We start from the raw sequence: 17,721 nt of genomic DNA on the forward strand, positions 1-17,721 counted from the left end.
GATGCTTCCCAAAAATACGCGTCCTGCATACAGGTGTCACAATACGAGATGTAATATCGCAGTAATATTGCGTCGTACAAGCGTACATTGCCATCGGGCGTCACACCACGTCAATATCATAACGAATTGGTGGTTTAAAGACAGCCACCCATTACAAAAGGCACACACATTACTGCGCGTATTCCCTTAAGACCACGTACACTGTAAAAAGTTCACCGTAGTTTTTACGGTGAAAGCACTGGCAGCTGATGCTGCCAGACTTTTACCGTAAAAAAAACTGCGACCCGTATTTCAAGTTTACGGCATGCATGCCGTGTATATAATGATATCGTGTATAAAAAAATCTGGCCACTGTTTTTTCACTCCACAATACTTTTCCAGTAAAAATAACCACAGCCCGTAAAATCTACGTTGCACCAATTTCGTGTTATCTAGTGTTTAAGCCGTTAAATGTACGGTGGTTACACGGTATATTCATCGTTACACGGTGGTGTGTAAAACACGGTGGTGTGTAAATTCATCGTTAGGCAATGCTGTGTAAAACCCCAGCAGCAACATTTTCTCGTGTTGTAGCAGACTGTAAAATATGGAGTGCACTGTGAAACATGCATACCAACATTTTCTGACTTTCTAACCTCTAGGCCGTAATATATGACGTGTCCTGTGAAATGAGCACAACGACATTTTGCTGGTTTTCTAGGTTTTCAGTGCAAAATGAAGACTAACATCCCTTTTGCGTATAGGCAACTGTCTGCCCATACTACTGGAACGTAACTCATGCAGATTTGTCAACTTAGGTGATTTGTAATGTACACAAAAGATATTCTCGATCTTCAATGCCCACGCTATTTCATGGTGTGAAATTCATTCGACCTGATTAACACAGTTGCAGCGCTGCTGTTTTTCTACTATGCAGCCACGTATGGCACTCTGACTAAGCCTAAAAGCTGCATGCTTGGATTGGGACACTGCTGTAATATGGGAAGTGTAACTATGCTGTGCAGGAAGACAATGCAGTGGAAATGGGCAATACTGCTATTTATTAAAGTTCTCCACACACCTGGATTCTGCATTTGGCATATGTCCATTGCCGGCACAATAAATAACTTTATCATAATCTCTTTGTAACAGTTTGATCTATCTTGTACATTTTTAGGTGTTCAAAAATCTGCAAAAAAGAAAAGAGCGTAAGACAATACAATATACTGCTCTTCGTGGAGAGACTATATAACACTACCTACGATGTGACTTTTAGGCTATGGAGGTTTAAATTAGAGTACTCAGGCTGTTAGCATATAATGAGCGGCCACAGCAGAATGCAGCATTGAAATAGTGGAGTGATTTCAGACATAGATCTTCTCACGGCACCTTTATATGAAAGAAGAAATCGGTTATAAAGAGACAGTTGTCTTAGTACATCAGTCCGTGCTTTACTTCTATCATCAGCTTAAACATGTCTACTCTGAACAAGGCATCTCGAACTTTCCTTCTATTAACCCTTACCTAGTAGTTGCACCAGCCTCAGCGCCCTAGATTTATTAATTTCAGCCTCCCATGTCCTTTTTGTCACCACTACAGCACTTGCTATTGCTTCAAATCCACAGCTTCATCCAAAGTGATGATCTGTTTCTTTTTTTACACTTGATGCACTGTCCATTCATATATTCTATTTAGTTTCAGCAACAACATCATTACTAGTATTTATTTCATAGTTTATTCTGTTCTCTTCCGGCCCTTTCATGTTAATCTTTCATTTAATCTCAACCTCATCTATTATCCTGCCCTATATGGGTGAGTAGTGGCAAGCTTTCGTCCTGACAGATACTGGAAAGCCGCGACTATGAGTACCAGCGAAGTTTATTTCACGCGATTCTTAGCTTCTCAATTGTTTCCCTCTTATTGCTTGAGTTAATGGTAACTCCATGGCCAAGCAAATGAACTTATTTATCAGTTCTATTCTTTCACGACTTATGGTTAACTGATGTTCTGTTCCTTACCAGTTGAACATTAGGTTTTCTTCCAACTCCTTGTTATGTCCACCCTAGTGCTTCACTTTTTTTGTTTCACCATCATCCTCTGAAGTTGTCTCGTGATTCAAAAAATAAAACGTTATCATCACAAAATTTCAAATTGCTAAATAATTCACTACAAATTTTTACTTAAAAGACTCTCCAATTACATTTCTCTGATGCCTCCTGTAAGCACACAATGAATACCATTGCATAGGTAGTCGCTCTATACTAGACACTTCTTCAAGGAGAACTTAGCTTGGGGCACAGTCAGAATAGATATTTGACATATGCTTCATCTGCAGTCTAGTTGCAAAACGATGACCCCCTATTTACATTGCATGGACCACAAAGCATTTTACCTCCTAAACAGGTAACGCAGCTGCTCTCAGGTCACTCCGCATCAACTACTGTCAACTTCTGATGCGTGTAATGAAATGGAAGTAGGTGAACTGACGCTAACAAGACTGTGTGAAATTAAATTTATCAGTAAGAGGTAAAAAACTAATGAAGCTAGGGAAGCTACCCAGATGACAAAGTAATCGATGCGCCCATCAGTAATCTGACAGTATAAAAGCCATAAGGAAAATGTCCGAGAACAAAATGGCACAGGCTTACTTAGTTTATCCCTCACGGTTTCTATGTTCCTCTAAGCCAGCATTTCCCTCGCTTTGACTGGACGTGTCTTCATAGCAACATTGACGAGCAAAATAGTTTTAGGCAAGGTTGCATTTGCAACATTGTGCATCCATACAGAACTCCTTGAAAATGCACAAGTGGCATCTCCAGCGGAAGCTACTCGGGCATAGAGCGAACCAAGCTGCCCAAAAATTGTGTTTAGATTGTTGGCTTTATTTTTGTACACTTATAAAGCTAGACTTTAGCCAGAAGTTTGAACATGTGAAGTTCATTTGCTGTAGTAGTAGTATGGACAACTGCTATGGTCCGTTGTATTCAATACTTCAACCTCAAGAAAATGCAGTCAGGAATTGTGCTACTCACGTAAACATTCCATTCAGAATCCATGATTTTTTCGTCAAACTGAATATTTTTGGGTTCTCTTTCCTTGCTTTTTTTCTCAGCCTTGCTTCCATGGTCTGGGTTAATACCAAAAGTGCCCTGTGCAAAAGCAGGAAAAAAACAATGCTAAATATTGCAGTAATGAAGCTGCTCATGAGCTTGTACCCAGATTTGTAGTAATTTCCAAAATATATTAAAAAGTTATGCAGGTCCTAAATGTTGAAATTCGGTGTCTCAGGGCTATCCATAAATGTTGTTTATACAGATATTTCTCCTTCTTAGAAATCACCCAATCTAACATAAATGTTAACCACTAATCCGCAGCAAAGTTTCACTGTACTAGTATTGATTTTATGCTGCAGCACTGACTTAGTGATTTAAGCATCTGCCTCACATGCGGATGGTGCGAGGTTCGATCCCCAGTGCGGCTGGGCGTCCGCCAGTGATGCAATGGGTACAAGCTTCCCTTGGCCTGCTGCTCGGCATATCTGCGGTATATTTGGAAACACTTGGAAAATAGGTCTTATATGTCACATTGAGCTCAGAAACATATTATGAGCCATGGTCCTCTTTGGCCAAGGTTGCTTTTGCACCAATAAATTCTTCGTCATCCGCGGCAGCATTATACTCTTGCCACGTCGCTGACTAGTTACACGCACGCTCACTCGCACCACCTGCCAACTTGAATTTGAGGATGAAAAGACCTTCAGAAGAAGTGCTACAGGATGGTAGGACGTCACATTTGGACGTTAAACCTCCGACACCCCTCAATAAAGGCATAATCATTAATATTTAAAAAAAAGTCGTTTCTTTACTGCAACAGTGCAACAGCCTATGAGATAGCATTCAGGGCACGTAGTACATATTTATACACTAATACAACCCTGAGAATGTGGATTATGCGACTATTGTAAAGACGTCATTTTTGTTTCAGCCCACGCTGAGAATTGGCATCGAGGATGAACGAGAAAGTACCGAAGTTGGGTGCTTTAACTATGGAACACTGATTATATCTGGGAGCTTAAAAAAGGCACTCAGGGCAGAAAGTTGGCGTTCAATGGCAAATTAAAGCGCCCTGAGATTGTTCTGTTACTAAAAATTGAGTTTTTGTAAGCTAGAAAAGACAAACGTTTAGTCGAAACGTCACTATTACCAGCCATCTCACAGGTGGACTGCAATAATTGTGAATGTGGATCACAGACGGTTGCCAGGCTTTTACTGCCACCTATTTCAAAACAAAAGTCACGGGAACCATCCCCTGATATAAGTAATAAGTTTGAATCAAATCGGAGAGTTTAAATCAAATAGCAGGACAATGTTTTTGAACAATTGTCACAGTAAACACGTATTTTACGTTCAGACAAACGTCGTCAAAGTCAGAAAGAGACATAGGTGATTTTCACCGACAATGACCATGTGTCCTTAGAGCGGCGTTAAAGTTCCATCACCATAGGTACAGCAGGCTACTATTGGGAGGTGTTTTCAAGAGAAAATCTGTAGGATGCTTGCAGATACAACAGCAAGGTCGAGACACCATCTTTGCAGATCCCTTGACACCACAATAAAGAAACAATGCTTATGTTAGCAGCTTTCTTTCTACAAAAAGGAGATGAAAATGCTCTCCAGAATGATTTAAATACACACCTTTGAACGAATTCCAAAGTAGACTACAATCTTTCAGCATAACAGACGTGAAAGGAAAAATAACTGGTGAATAACATGCAGAATACTGTAGTGACGTTCTCTAGCGGCTCCCAACACGTGGCGATCAACAAGAAGGTACTCCTCTGGGTTCCACAGGTCACCATCTAGGGTTAAGAGCACTGACAATGAAATGGCATTCTTAATAGTTCAAGTAGTTCCGGTTTTCATTTCAGCATGTATTGCGCAACTAAATGTCAGAAAAAAAATGAGACTAGTGCTAATGAATTGGGCGTACTGACACAGCTCCTGTATCATATGCTGATGCAACTGCAACAAAACGATGCTAAGTGGCTTCAAGTATTATTAGTTTTTATTTCAAGAATTTTCGGCACATTTTGGAACTTTGAAGAAACGCAACGTGTATTCCTCTGCTTAGTGTGCTAACAGAGGAGGTCACATTTTGCAATTATACAACCACGCAGTGCTGAAATACAAATGTATTTTGATAATCTAGGTTAAGTACAAAATAAATGAATTATTCAAGTCACAGCTTACAGTTGCAACCATTTTATTTGCTCTGCATGACTTCAACAAACATCTCATCCAATCGACAAGCATCCAACAGTTAGGCATACGGGCATGCAGTTCAGAAAAATCGCCCTGCGAGCTGTCACATTAAAAAGCGTACATTCAAGGCGCAATACATGTAAAAAAACGACGCTAATGTCGCAGTTAACAGAATATGTACTAAGCGAAAGAAAGCATTTGACCTCTCTTTCACGGCAGCCTCGGAAAGTCAACGCGAACCAAGACAGTTCAGAACTCGAAGCCGTAGCGCAGCAAAACGCGCACACGTGGAAACTCAAACCTCCTTCAGCTGCTGCTCCAGAAAAAGCTATTAAACATAACTATACAGCATGAGGCAACAAATATTACAGCACTTCAACGAAGAAAAAAAAATGCTTCCGCAACTATCACCGTTTCATTCTGCTTTTCGTGATGGAAAGAGCGCGAACTCGACGAAACTGCAGCCTACCAAAAGTGCGCATATGTGGGAACTTCAAAACACCTTACATTGCTGGCACGCAACACGCCGTTCACAATAACTACATACCTGTTGAATGTAGCCAATATTGACGGCGTGCTGTGTGTGGCCACCTTATAACTGTAAAGGCTCTGTTTTACTCCGACGTGCGTTCGCGTCAGCCCGCGGCTGCGGGAGTTGGCGACGTCAGGTTCGTCACGTTACGTCGACGCGAAAACAGAGCACTCTATACTCCCACTTCCGCGACGCAGTACGCCGCCTTGACGCATGCGCATTTGAGTGCACTCGGCGTCCCTTCTTCACGAAGAGACGCAGACGGAGTGCAGTCTGGGTAACGTCGCCGGCGCGGAATGCAGCATGTCGCATCTCGCGCCGGCTGCAGCCGGGCCGCGTTGACGGACGCCGGACGCGTCGGTAGCGCCGCGCGTCGGACTATAATATGCTGCGCGTTTGTTAGCGTAGCGTCGCTGTGCAGAGCGTGCGCGCGCGTCGACGTTACGCTGGAGTATATCAGCCCCTTAACTCTCGAAGGTTCATATTCATGCTTTCTTGCACTGACACATACAAGGAAAATAATCGCGCACTAAGTCGGCGCGTACCCATGCAAGGCGAAGTATACAGCAGTGCATGCGGTGCAAACACAAAGCAAGACGTCTATTCAAGAAAGTCATGAGAGCAAGTGCACAAAAACCAGCCAGTGAAGTCAAATGGCTTTCTGATACTTCCAGAGCACACACATCATTCGCATGCATCACTGCGCGATTAAGTTTTGAGAAAAGATTGCGACGTACCTGCAGCGGGAGTACAATACGTGGCCCAACGGATTCCAAACCAGCGCCGATAGAAAATGGCGAGACTGGTGACGCATCGGGCGCCGAGCCGGCTGTTCCTTGCCGTATCTGCGCCGCTCTGCGCATGCCCGGTTTCTCGCGAGTACCGTAACCACGGTGTAAGAAAAATAATTTAGGTGTGGACACTCTCCGCCCGCCGCGAAGGAGAGCGCGTCCAGATAATGTTCGCCTTTAATACATGCGCCGGCCGCAGTTTCGTGGGGGCGCTGCTACATGGGGGCTTAAGAAACCTATTGCGACGAGGCGAACGCGCGTTTTTCTTCATTTTTTTTCACCTCATTGCATTTTTTTTAACCGTGCACGCTAGCAACTAGAGCAAATAACGCATACCGCGTTTCTCGCGACCGTGCTCGCGACCGAAAAATGCGACGTGCGGCGAACGCGTCCCTAACAGCGTTGCATACGTAAAAGCGCGGCGTCTTGCTTAGATCGCGTGAGCAATCTTTCTGCTCGCTGACTTCTCACGAGCGCAACGCCGTTACGGACGCTACGCACGCAGCTCGTCTTCTATAGTACATGCGCGGGCCACGGTTGCGTGGGAGGCGCTGCGACATGGGGGCCGAGAGGAGGAAAGAGGCGAACATTATGTGGACGCGCCGTCGGGCGGAGTGTCCACACCTAAATTATTTTTCTTACACCGTGACCGTAACACAAGGTGCGCCGGCGCGCCAAGCAGTCGTCGCAGCGTCCACGCGCGTGCATGAGCGGCGGGGAACGAAAGGCGAGCGCATGACGCCGCTCCTCCTCTTTACTCTTTCCTTTCTTCTCTCGTAAAAGTCAATGCGCATGCGCGCGGCATGGTATACGGTGAGAATACCGTAGTTTACGTTTACGATGGCGACACCGCCTTTTTTACGCAATATTGGGCGTAAAAATAACGGTCTCTTTTTACAGTGTTGGGTGCATCGCAACTTCGAAAAAGTTTCTCGCGCACAATTGCTCCTGGTTTAAAGCATGCTACCCATTACATAAGGCACACACCTTATTGCGCGCATTCTGTTGTACACTCGTAGTGTTCGAAGTGCGCACTAGGGGCAGGATATCGCTATCGCGTTCAACTCTTAAAGGCGAAGCTTAAGCGTCCCCCAATTTTTTCTGCCCCTTTTATTCTCCTGCGGGGTTGCAGGTGTCGAGGTGAGCATAGCCCTGGTGTGCGCATGCGCCGCGGTCTCCATGGGCGCGGTGATGGCTGAGGCCGTGCTCCACCTGCTGCTCGCCTTCTCCGAGCTGCCTCCTCGCTGGGCCGGCTGCCAAGGCTTCTGGGAGAATGGGCCGCTCGAGACCTGCTTTCACCCTGGTTCCAGGGTAAGCCTCAGGTCCTGGCATTTAAGCTTGAGCCACGCGCATGAATGAATGCGTGAGGCTTTATTTTACTTTTTCAAATAAATATTCCCTCGCTCGTTGGCTTAAGCACCGCGAAAAAAAGGAAAAAGAAAGAAGGTGAATTCTTTAAACAGGTGCGCTTGTAGGCCATGTAATTCCCGGGCTAGACATAACCGCTGCGCGCAAAGCTGTGCGCCCCGTGTTCAGTCTGGCTCTCGTGAGTGGATCTTTGTGGATTTACTAGACAGTCTCTGCCACGTCTGCACAGGGTGTGGAAAAACCTACATTGGTTTCTCTTTATGAAACTAGCTCGGCTTGATTATGAATTGCAAATGCCCACATGATGCGAACCATCCAGACAATTTGAAAGTTTAGCTTATTAGTGCATTTTGAAAGCTTATAAGGCGAAGTGTTAATTACAGGAGAAGATAAAAAAAACAGCGCAGTTTCTTGTCTTTTCTTGTCCCGTTATTTAACGTTTTTCCTAGTAAGGTATGCCCCCTGGTTTCGGCGGTTTGGCATTTGGCGTCAGGGTATTTAGTCGTTTGCCTCTTCTGAAGCATTAGGACTGTCCTGAATACTTCCCCTCGTGCAGTTCTTTATTAGAACACTGGAGGGACACCTTTCACTAGCGTGTCTGGGAGCATATCTGTGCCGTTATGTTCGTTCGTTTAGTGTAGGAACAACTAGCAGGAAACTAATGCAACTAAAGTAGCTGCTTCTCGCTTTAAGGACGTAGGCGGTCCTCATGTTTACATTCTGTAAGATAACTGTTGTATCGCAAACATTATTTTTAGTACTTAGCTTTCCTCGCCTAAAAATGTCTGCTATTAGGACAGTGAAAGCAGAAATATTCATACACAATATTTCAAAATCATTACATATCGTGAATGCCACATAAGGAACATCGTTTAACATTGTAAATCATAGACATTTCATGGAACTATAGGAATGTTTGTAGAGAAAAAAAGACAAGACGTCTCAAATTGTGTTCAAAGGAAACTGCGAACGTAAAAAAGATGCCTCGTTACAATGCAGAGGTTGTGCACCCCCGGACAAGTAGCGAAAGGCTGCGTCAACATCACCGAAAGCATCAACGAGCACTTCTTGTGAGTACTGAAGCACCTCTATCTAAGGGTCCCATGTAGCCACTATTCGCCCGGCTGATCCCCATCGTACTGGAATGTGGCTTTTCACGGGCCCATGAAGATTACCTAAATGTAGCCAATATCCAAAAGTTATCGTGAGTAAAATGTTTTTTTTTTTTAAGTTTCTTTATATTAAGAAAAACAAATCTTCAAGCATCGTTACGTCACTCTCGATCATAACAAATAGCTACAATGGAGAGTAACGCTACGACGCTGACCTTTCAGATACGATTACACATTATCATGTTGATGTAATACAGAAAAACCTTAGGTGGCATCGCAAATCCACCGAAGACTACATTGTGCAACAAGACAGGAACATTTCACTTGGGACTTTTTTGTACATACCGCCATGATGGCTTATCTACTACTGCGTAGTGCTGCACAGCGCAAGTAGCGCAAGAATGGGACCCTGGCTTCCAGCCATGCGGCTGCATTTCGAAAGAACAGAATGTAAAAAAAAACGCCTGTGTACCTAGACAGAGGCCGAGTCAGTAATTCGAGTGGCACCGCTCGACTGGCGCCAGGCAAGCTGCAACAGTATTGACACCTGGACCCAGTCCCCGGGACTATTAAGGTATTCATGGCTCTTCTGCATTGGCTGTGCTCGCGCATCTTTAGGAAGGACTCGCCTGCATCATGGACGGCTTGTGACCGATACTCATCTCGACATGTTACATTAATCGGGGACAACAATCTTTTTTTTTCGTAATTAACCTAGCGTTTGCATTAAGAGAGCAAGGACACTTCATCTTTAAGCTGGAACCACCCGAGAAATTCATGTTTCCGAGATGATGTAGGGGCAAGCGCTGGCTTCACCGTTGCTGGCAAGGCGTTGCGAGAGCTTCTTTTCCAGAATTTTTAAGGCCTCCTTGCTTGTAACCCAGCGGCAGCGAATGCCGGTGCGCGCATTAAAGGCGCTGGCGTCGAGTTTTTGGTGGCGGGATCAACAGCCGTTGAATGATGCAATGCAGGCTCGTCGCAAACTAACTGAAAGGTGATATTGTTCTCGGCTTAGCCTCGCGTTCTTCTTGCTGTGCGCAGTGAATACCCACAGCCCCAAGTAGGAATCCTTACGGCAGGATGAGAGTCAGACATATCAGCAGAATAGTCGCTCACACTTCACATCGGTAACGATTTCAATTCCTTAAGTCTTCAGAAGAAACGAAATTCATCTGTCATGGGCAGGCTCTTTCTAATGTTGAAAATGCGATCCTTTCGGGCGGGCATGTGACAAGGTGGTTTTAGGTTCTAATCGACGAAAATTGTGTTTTCTTGTGAGAATCCTATTGACGGCTTCAAACGAAAATTTTTACGACGTTCGTAAAGAGGAGCCAAGCCTAACTGTGCTTCCGTATCTCCTCGCTGTCGTACCGGCTGTACTGCCCAAGAAAATGCCTTGCGAACAGCTATTGCATTCGCTCTAATACCGTAATGGTAGTACGTATCGGACCCGGGTCCGAAACAGGACAGGCATAGTAGAATATTGCCCTAATGTAGACCTTAAATGCGTTGACTGATTCCTTTACGTTCTTGGCGTAGCCACACATCCCTTGGCATGGCGAATGGCAACGACCAGGTGGGCGTCCGTCCCGAGCTCCTCGGTTGCCTCGCAGCTGCCTGGATTATCGTGTGGGCAGCACTGCGCCGGCGCTCGCCGTTATCTACGCAGGTACTGCCCATCGCTATGATCGCGCTGTTAACGCTGGGCACCGCGTGGCTGGTGGGTGCCGGTCGTGGTCTCCTGTACCTGTTCTTGCCGCGGCTCACCGACATCGTGAAGCCGGCGCTGTGGTCTCGCGCCGCTGAGCAGGTGCTGCTTGTACTTGGCCTGGCGCACGGGCCAGCGCTGGTCAACGGAAGCTACTGCCGTGAAATGAGCGACGTGCACAGGCGAGTTGTTTGTTCTGAATTTTCTCGATCACTAGCTGGACGTGCGCGTTGCACTCGACGATTTGCTTTTGATTTGCTTAAATAATAATTTAGTATTGAAGTAGGATATCTCATAAATTATATAACATCGTCAGCATCTGGCGTTCAATACGCTGCGGAAACCCGATGAGAGCACTCGCAGGGAACTTCGGAAACAGCCTAGTCAACTGGAAAACAACACTTCGAAAGAAGAGTGACGGACAGAGCGAACACCTCGCTGAGAAACCTCAGACGAACATTGGCAGGAGCCCTCCATAGACAGCCATCATGAAAAACGCCAATGCTGGTGCAGTGGGGCCTGACTATCGAAAGACGCAGAATTTCCTAAAGTACCCTCTCGCTCATAAATGTAGAAACCAGAGGAAGGAGTATATTAGAAGACGCGGTACATCGCCAGTACAGGAGCTAAAGATTTCTCTGAAGACTTGCAATTTGCAATAGCCGTTCTACGCTCGTTCTACGCAAAAAAAAAAAAATACAGAATGATGTTTTTTACGCATCAGAGGTATGCACCTTGGCAGCCTGAAACGCTAATATAAACGAAAATAGCAAACTAAGCTGATGAAACAAGCGCCATTAACAATGTATCGTGACAGGTCACTGTCGGAAACGGTTAGTGGCTGGTGTAGTGTAGAACTTTCAACAAAATTCACCCCACCGCAATGCATGATCCTACTTGCAAAACGAAGAATGAAGTACCACGTGCTTCAACAGAGTCGTCACGCAAGAGAGAAGAAGAAACTTTACACCACGCTTCTTCGACCTGGGCCCAAAAGTGGATGGCCGCCTCAGACCAGGCAGGCATGACTCCCTGCCGCCGCCCGAGCGCTGTTGACTAATTGCAGCTGGTTTTCGTGATACTGCGTGAGCAGCAGAGCCCCGCACTGTTTTACAAGTCTTACTCCTGCTTCGCTCTTTTCCGCTCGCTATCGTCTGGTGGTCGGGGTGACCACCATAGGCGTGCGCACAGGGGGGGCAGGGGGGGGGGGCGGCGGCGAAATGCGAAGCATCTCTTAGCGAAGCTTTGGCACTTTGAGTGTTTCTATCTACGTATCTCACTATCTAGCCGCCTACGTCGGGGAGCTCTCATGATCGCCTCCTTAACTTGGTGTAGACCAAAATTGGCATGGGAGGGTAAGAGGATTTGACGAATGTGACTGTCGGGTCTCGACATGAATAATGTGAAAATCTTGTCGCGTACGTTGTCAAACCCTTTCCTCCAGACACGTGCGGCTCATACCCGTTTACCACGGGCCGCGGTGCACGGGTATGCGCCACAGGTGATTGACAGTTTCTATCTACCCAAGAACGGAGAGAACAGACATTAAACGCAAGATCTTTAACAAAAACATACATCGGCAGCATTGACGCAACGAATGGAAAGAATGAAAATTTCGATCCCAGCAGGAATCGAACCCAAGCATTATGCGTGGCAATCAGGTATTCTACCACAGAGCCACCCCATGTCTATAAACTGGTTTGGAAAAACAGCCTAGGCAGGCGTAATTTCGGTGCAACGTCAACTGTGATTGTGGTGCTGGCTATCAAATTTTACAAAAAAGCAATAAACGCTACATATGTACGCCTACGGTACAGGCGTCATATCAGGTTAACGGCTGTGGTTCTAGTGTTGACTCCGCTTTTATAGCAGTCTCATTAACATTACACTTGCATTCCTATCATTCAGCAAGCTATATTGAAGCATTGCTCGACCCCGGAGGAATACATTAGGGAAAGTTTAGTATGAGCAATGCAATTCGCATGATTGCACCATAAAGCGGACTTGAGTTTCTATAATACTGACTATGCGCTCTAATGTGAGGGCTGACGTTATGTCAGCCCTCACATTGTCAGCCCGTTATGTCAGCGCTCACGATGTGCACACAGCTACTACACTTACAAAAACACGTCGATGCACATCGTAACGCTTGGCTCAAAGCTATAAAGTACAGCATCGAAGTATTCGCTGACTGCTTCGCATGAAACCGATTCCCACAATGCGAGGGATCTGCCTCATTTTTTCTTCTCAGTCGATATACTGATCCTCCCCCACCCCCCTTCGGAAGTTTTCTGCGCCGAACGTGGTTTTGCACGGCCTCCAGGATCAGAGGCCTTGCAAGCTTTATAAACCTCACCTGGTTTTGCACTGCCCCCGTGATCGGCCCACCTTTGGCAAAGTGACGATGTTATTGGACATCACGATGACATTATGGTGACTTCAAAAATTTTGACGATCTGTGACGTCACGATGGCTTCATGTAGTGACCTTATCATGAGATGATGATTTTTGCATCACTCGTGTTGACGCCGACGCCGCGAGACGCCGACGCTGAATTTTCGTGCTTGATGAGGCACCTAAGCCTTTCGCGTTAATAATTGCACAGCCAACGTTCCCTCTGTTATGCATGAAAGCTGCCAAATGGTCTTACATCCGCCCTATCGCAGGCAGTCCCAACCAGCACACTTTCTTGCGCCTAGACTTTCGAACACGCATGTACTTAAAGGTTTAAAAAAATCACTCTACAACTCGATTTGTCGGGATGTATAATCAAGAGCCACTTGTTTTCTGAACCAAGATAGGTTGCCGTAGAAACCTTGCTGTCGACGCGGTTGTCGCTTGTAACCCACTTATGCAGGTGCTGCATACTTGTGCATGGTTGTGTGCGGATGGTTAACGTAATCTTTAGCCAAAAAGAAGCTCGCGCCTAAAGTACTCTTACCGTTGGCGCCAAGAAGACACAGATGCTCGGAAGCGCTCTCTGGAATTGTGTTCTACGAGCTTTCGTTATTATATACTAATCGACCAGGCACACTACTAACAATCTCCTACACAGCCACTGCTCTTTCCAAAGTAGGCACCCCAGAGCGTTGCGACGACGTTGAATATTTCTTCATAAAGATTGGCGGACTCATAAATCTTCCTAGAAGTCGCGATAACAATAACAAGTACACTCATATAAAAGAAAAAGACACAGCCCAACTATCTACCAACTATTGTTTTAACTTGTATGCTGAAGCCTGTAAATAAGGTGAACTCATCGCATATCACAAAGCGTTTTATGCTCTAGTTACGCCCGTCCTCTGTCAGCACCTGCTCGCTCACATGCAGCGTGCACTCAACGCAGGACGGTGACGATAGTTCTGGCGCTCACAATAGGCTCCAGTCTTCTGTACTCCATCGTCGTCTTCTCGTCCCTCGGTTCTCTCGCCTGGCAGATCGACGCACCTGTAGACCGGGCTCTGCACTCAGGTACTAACAGTGCGCACTATAGTTGCAATTGAAGAATGTGTGATTAAAGCGAAAGTAACGGTTGAGATTCTCACGCGCAAGTGTAGACGAAGCTCTCATCGGCCAGCTAGCGCAGTATAAGTCATGAAAAGGACGAAAAAATATGGGCTCCATGTTCGCAAGGGCGTTGTTTTTCCCCGACTACAGTCAGGGCAGTTTCTACATGGGTCCCACAAGAGGCGCTAACTGCGACACGCTGCCGTCACCGCCGATAAAGTTTAAGTAAATCAGCGGAGCACACGCCTAAATGCACCTCTGCCTAGGTTCCATAGTTATATCTTTCTTCTTTCGTTCCTACAGCGTCGATGAAGTGAGTCGGTCGAATTACGCATGTAAAAATGGAAGAAATTTGCTCGTATTCACAAAATCTACATAGCAAAACAACGTTTTTGAATATTAAAGCATCAAACAATATATAGTGTGGTAGCTACAAATGCCCTACATATATACAGTAAAAGCTCATTAATTCCACAGTCGTTAATTCGGAAAATCGGATAATTCGGACGAGTTCTTCGGTTCTGGCAAGCATGTGTATTGTTTAAAGGGACACTAAAGGCAAATAAGAATTTATGTCGGAGTGAAATCTCAATGTATGACAACTTTTGCTGTATTCGGTTTTCGCCCACAAAGACTGTCAGCAACGCTCAGCGCGAACCGCGCCTCATTGTTCGAGAACCTTCGCGATCATTGTAGATCGTTTTGTTAAGATTGCGCGCAAGACGCGCACACTCGAGCTTATTCTAGAATTTGCACGACAGCCAGCGATAACGCTGGAATATTCGACGGCACATGTTTAAATTCTGACGCGCTTCACCGCTTGTCAGTTGATCGACGGTCGACGCTCTGTTCGCCGCTATCAGTGCATACAGTGTGTATTGCTGTAAATTACCTTTCTGTTTCTCGGCCACAACTTCGGACAAATAAAGACTTTCATCTCGGGACACGTCGCCGCGGTCTTCGTCCACGTCACGACCCCGTGATAATATTATCAACAGCAGTGCCCTACTTACCGAGAAATTAAGCTAAATGTATCACACGATGAGCGCCACGGGTGGGACATATTGGAAGTGATAGTGATGACGTGCGAGAGTCTGAATACAATTAATAACTAGTAATCAAACTAGCTGCAATAAAAAAAGAACCTTCCGTGCATCAAGAGACGTAATTAAATGCTGCTTGTTCGTTTCTGTTTGATTCATGGAAAAAGAACCTCTTTGGCATTGCCATGGGGAACGGCGCGCGTGGTTCAAAAGTTCCGTTTTCGCCGAACTGCGCTTCGTCCGGCGCCCTGCTTCGCTCACGCGGTCGCATCTCAGTGGTAGTCTCGGTATCGCGTACTGTCCCGTGTGTTTCGCACGCTCGGTAAAGTCGCTCTGACAGAAAGTTCCACAAAATACCGCATGCATGCGATGTTGCCAGATGCCCGAATGGTGCACGCCGCTAATGCACGCCGCCGCGCAGTAAAGGCGGGCAACGTTGGGCACGGCAACAGTAACGTGCAAAATACCGCTTTCAGGCGGGTGATTTAAAGTGCGCTAACGCGATGCGGACCACTAAAACGTGATTTCATTTCGAAATAAGCACTTCCTTGGCATAAGCGTAGCACTACGAGGTTTCTGGGTCGCTATTTCAACAATCAACGTCGACTTTATATTTGCCTTTAGTGTCCCTTTAATTGCATCAAACACTCGTTAATTCGGTCATATATGGCAACTCAAAGGAACTAAAACGGCGTTCGCGGACAGCCGAAACGGCCGCGGGCTTTCAGAAAGGCGGGGCCGCCATCTAGAATCGCGTTGTTGATACGTAATAAGCTATAGGTTCAGAACACGTTTCGGATTAAAACACGAGGATCTTGAGCCACGTTCACTTTGTGAACGAAGTCACAAATGACGAGAAACACAGCTTTTCCACCGCTCTTATGCAAAGCAAATAATTTACGCATTCCTCACGGAAATGAAAGCGCAACGATGAAATACACATTTATTGATTGCTTTTTGACACTTTCAATAATTCGGCATTCAGTTAATTCGGGCAGTTCTTGTGGTCCCGTGAAATCCGAATTAACGAGCTTTACGGAGTTTTGCAATATTTTTGTCTATTGTGCGCTACGAAAAATGCATTTATCTAATCATAAAATTCTCGTTATGTACTTCGTTTTTGTCGGCAAACTGTCCGTTGCTGCCATTTGAAGGTTTAAGGCAGGGACCGCCTCGTAAAGATAATAGCAGGAGTATAGCTTTCTGTGACCACTGCTCTATTTCATAGAAAGGTAAGTAAACTGCTAATTGAATTGAATTGAGCTAAGGTATCGTTTTAACTTCAGCCATTTATAGCAGCGTGCTACCTTTCAAAGTTTTGCCGGTGTATTGGTTAATCATCATACTTTTTAACACCAGGCGCCTGTCAGAAATGTAATTTACCCGCCATTTCACTGTGACTTCATGCACGCAGGTCAGGGCGCCATGTTTGTTGCCCTCAACAGCTACTCGGTGCACTGGGCCTACTCGGGCCTCTTCTTCCTGCTCGTTGTTGTCTTGGGCGCACACTCTCAGGTGAGCTCAACCTCTTCGTCGGGCTAGTTGCAGCACGTCATGTTTTATACAAGCAGAGTTAACCCGATGATTTTCTCAAGACGGCCCCCACGCTCAATAAGAGGGAAGAAAGTTCTGGTGGCGGCGCTAATTCATTGACTTATATGTCAGACTCGCAAGTCGCAGTTCGTGTGCCCTACTGTGTTCCTTAGGTTGCGTTGCGTTCCGCGCACTGCCGGAGCGGATCTCGGAGGCTACGTAGAAAAAAGCGTGTGGTTGAGATCTGCTCCGCCAGGTGCCACGATGATCCCATCCGCTCACAACCTTTCAATGAACTATTTTCATTAATTATTCTGACAGTTAATTGGGCCTTTTTTCTCAAACCAAGTTATGCTCTGATACCATATTTGTTCAATATAACTCTAAACTTCAACCAGAACTTTTGATTTCTGTTTTTTAGAAGACTCATCGGTAATATTCGGAAAATAGGCTCTCGACCGGATACGCTTGGAAGAGGTACTCGGTGCTCGTGCCACTAATAATTTTCGCAGAATCAACGCATTGTAGGAATTTATGTTGGCACGATACATTTTCCCTGCAACCTCTACAACACGTGCGAATTTCAGTAAACACGGGAGATAAATGACATGTTAAGATTTCGGTTTTTCTTTTTGCCTCAAAGGGGCCCTGCGACACGGATAAAGCACGCCATTTTTACCACTTCTAGTACGGCAGAATGCGAAGATGTCGTAACGCAAGTAGGAGCGTCGGAAACAAAGTAATTGTAATGCGAGCGCGACAAATGAATGACTCTTCATCATCTTCACATATCATCATCATCACTTGTACATCTTCGTCATCTGTATATATGATCATCACTGTGATTTACCTCGAGTGCGGCTGAATAAAGCAGTTCCACATAGTAG

The 17,721-nt window shown here is 45.6% G+C and overlaps 1 protein-coding gene and 1 long non-coding RNA gene across 5 annotated transcripts in view; one reads left to right on the top strand and one right to left on the bottom strand.

The window, feature by feature from the left end:
• LOC119391733 (uncharacterized) overlaps positions 1-17,721 on the top strand; it is a 37,651-nt gene that overhangs the window by 10,650 nt on the left and 9,280 nt on the right. Inside the window, exon 2 of the mRNA XM_049414929.1 lies at positions 7,696-7,874. Coding sequence (XP_049270886.1) covers positions 7,743-7,874 — 132 coding nt within the window. The 5' untranslated portion in view covers positions 7,696-7,742. The remainder of the gene's footprint in view (positions 1-7,695; positions 7,875-17,721) is intronic.
• Positions 1,073-6,565, bottom strand: LOC119390802 (uncharacterized). Of its 4 annotated transcripts, none has more exons than XR_005183497.2 (4): positions 6,510-6,557; positions 4,674-4,837; positions 3,012-3,128; positions 1,073-1,168 (listed from the first exon to the last, which is right to left on the bottom strand). It is a non-coding gene; the product is annotated as an uncharacterized LOC119390802 (long non-coding RNA). The 4 variants fall into 4 exon arrangements; XR_005183498.2 differs by lacking the exon at positions 1,073-1,168 and adding an exon at positions 2,035-2,076 and having other exon boundaries at positions 6,510-6,565; XR_007415883.1 differs by lacking the exon at positions 1,073-1,168 and adding an exon at positions 2,062-2,086 and having other exon boundaries at positions 6,510-6,565.

Source organism: Rhipicephalus sanguineus, chromosome 4, assembly GCF_013339695.2.
Source record: "Rhipicephalus sanguineus isolate Rsan-2018 chromosome 4, BIME_Rsan_1.4, whole genome shotgun sequence".
Classification (NCBI taxonomy): domain Eukaryota; kingdom Metazoa; phylum Arthropoda; class Arachnida; order Ixodida; family Ixodidae; genus Rhipicephalus; species Rhipicephalus sanguineus.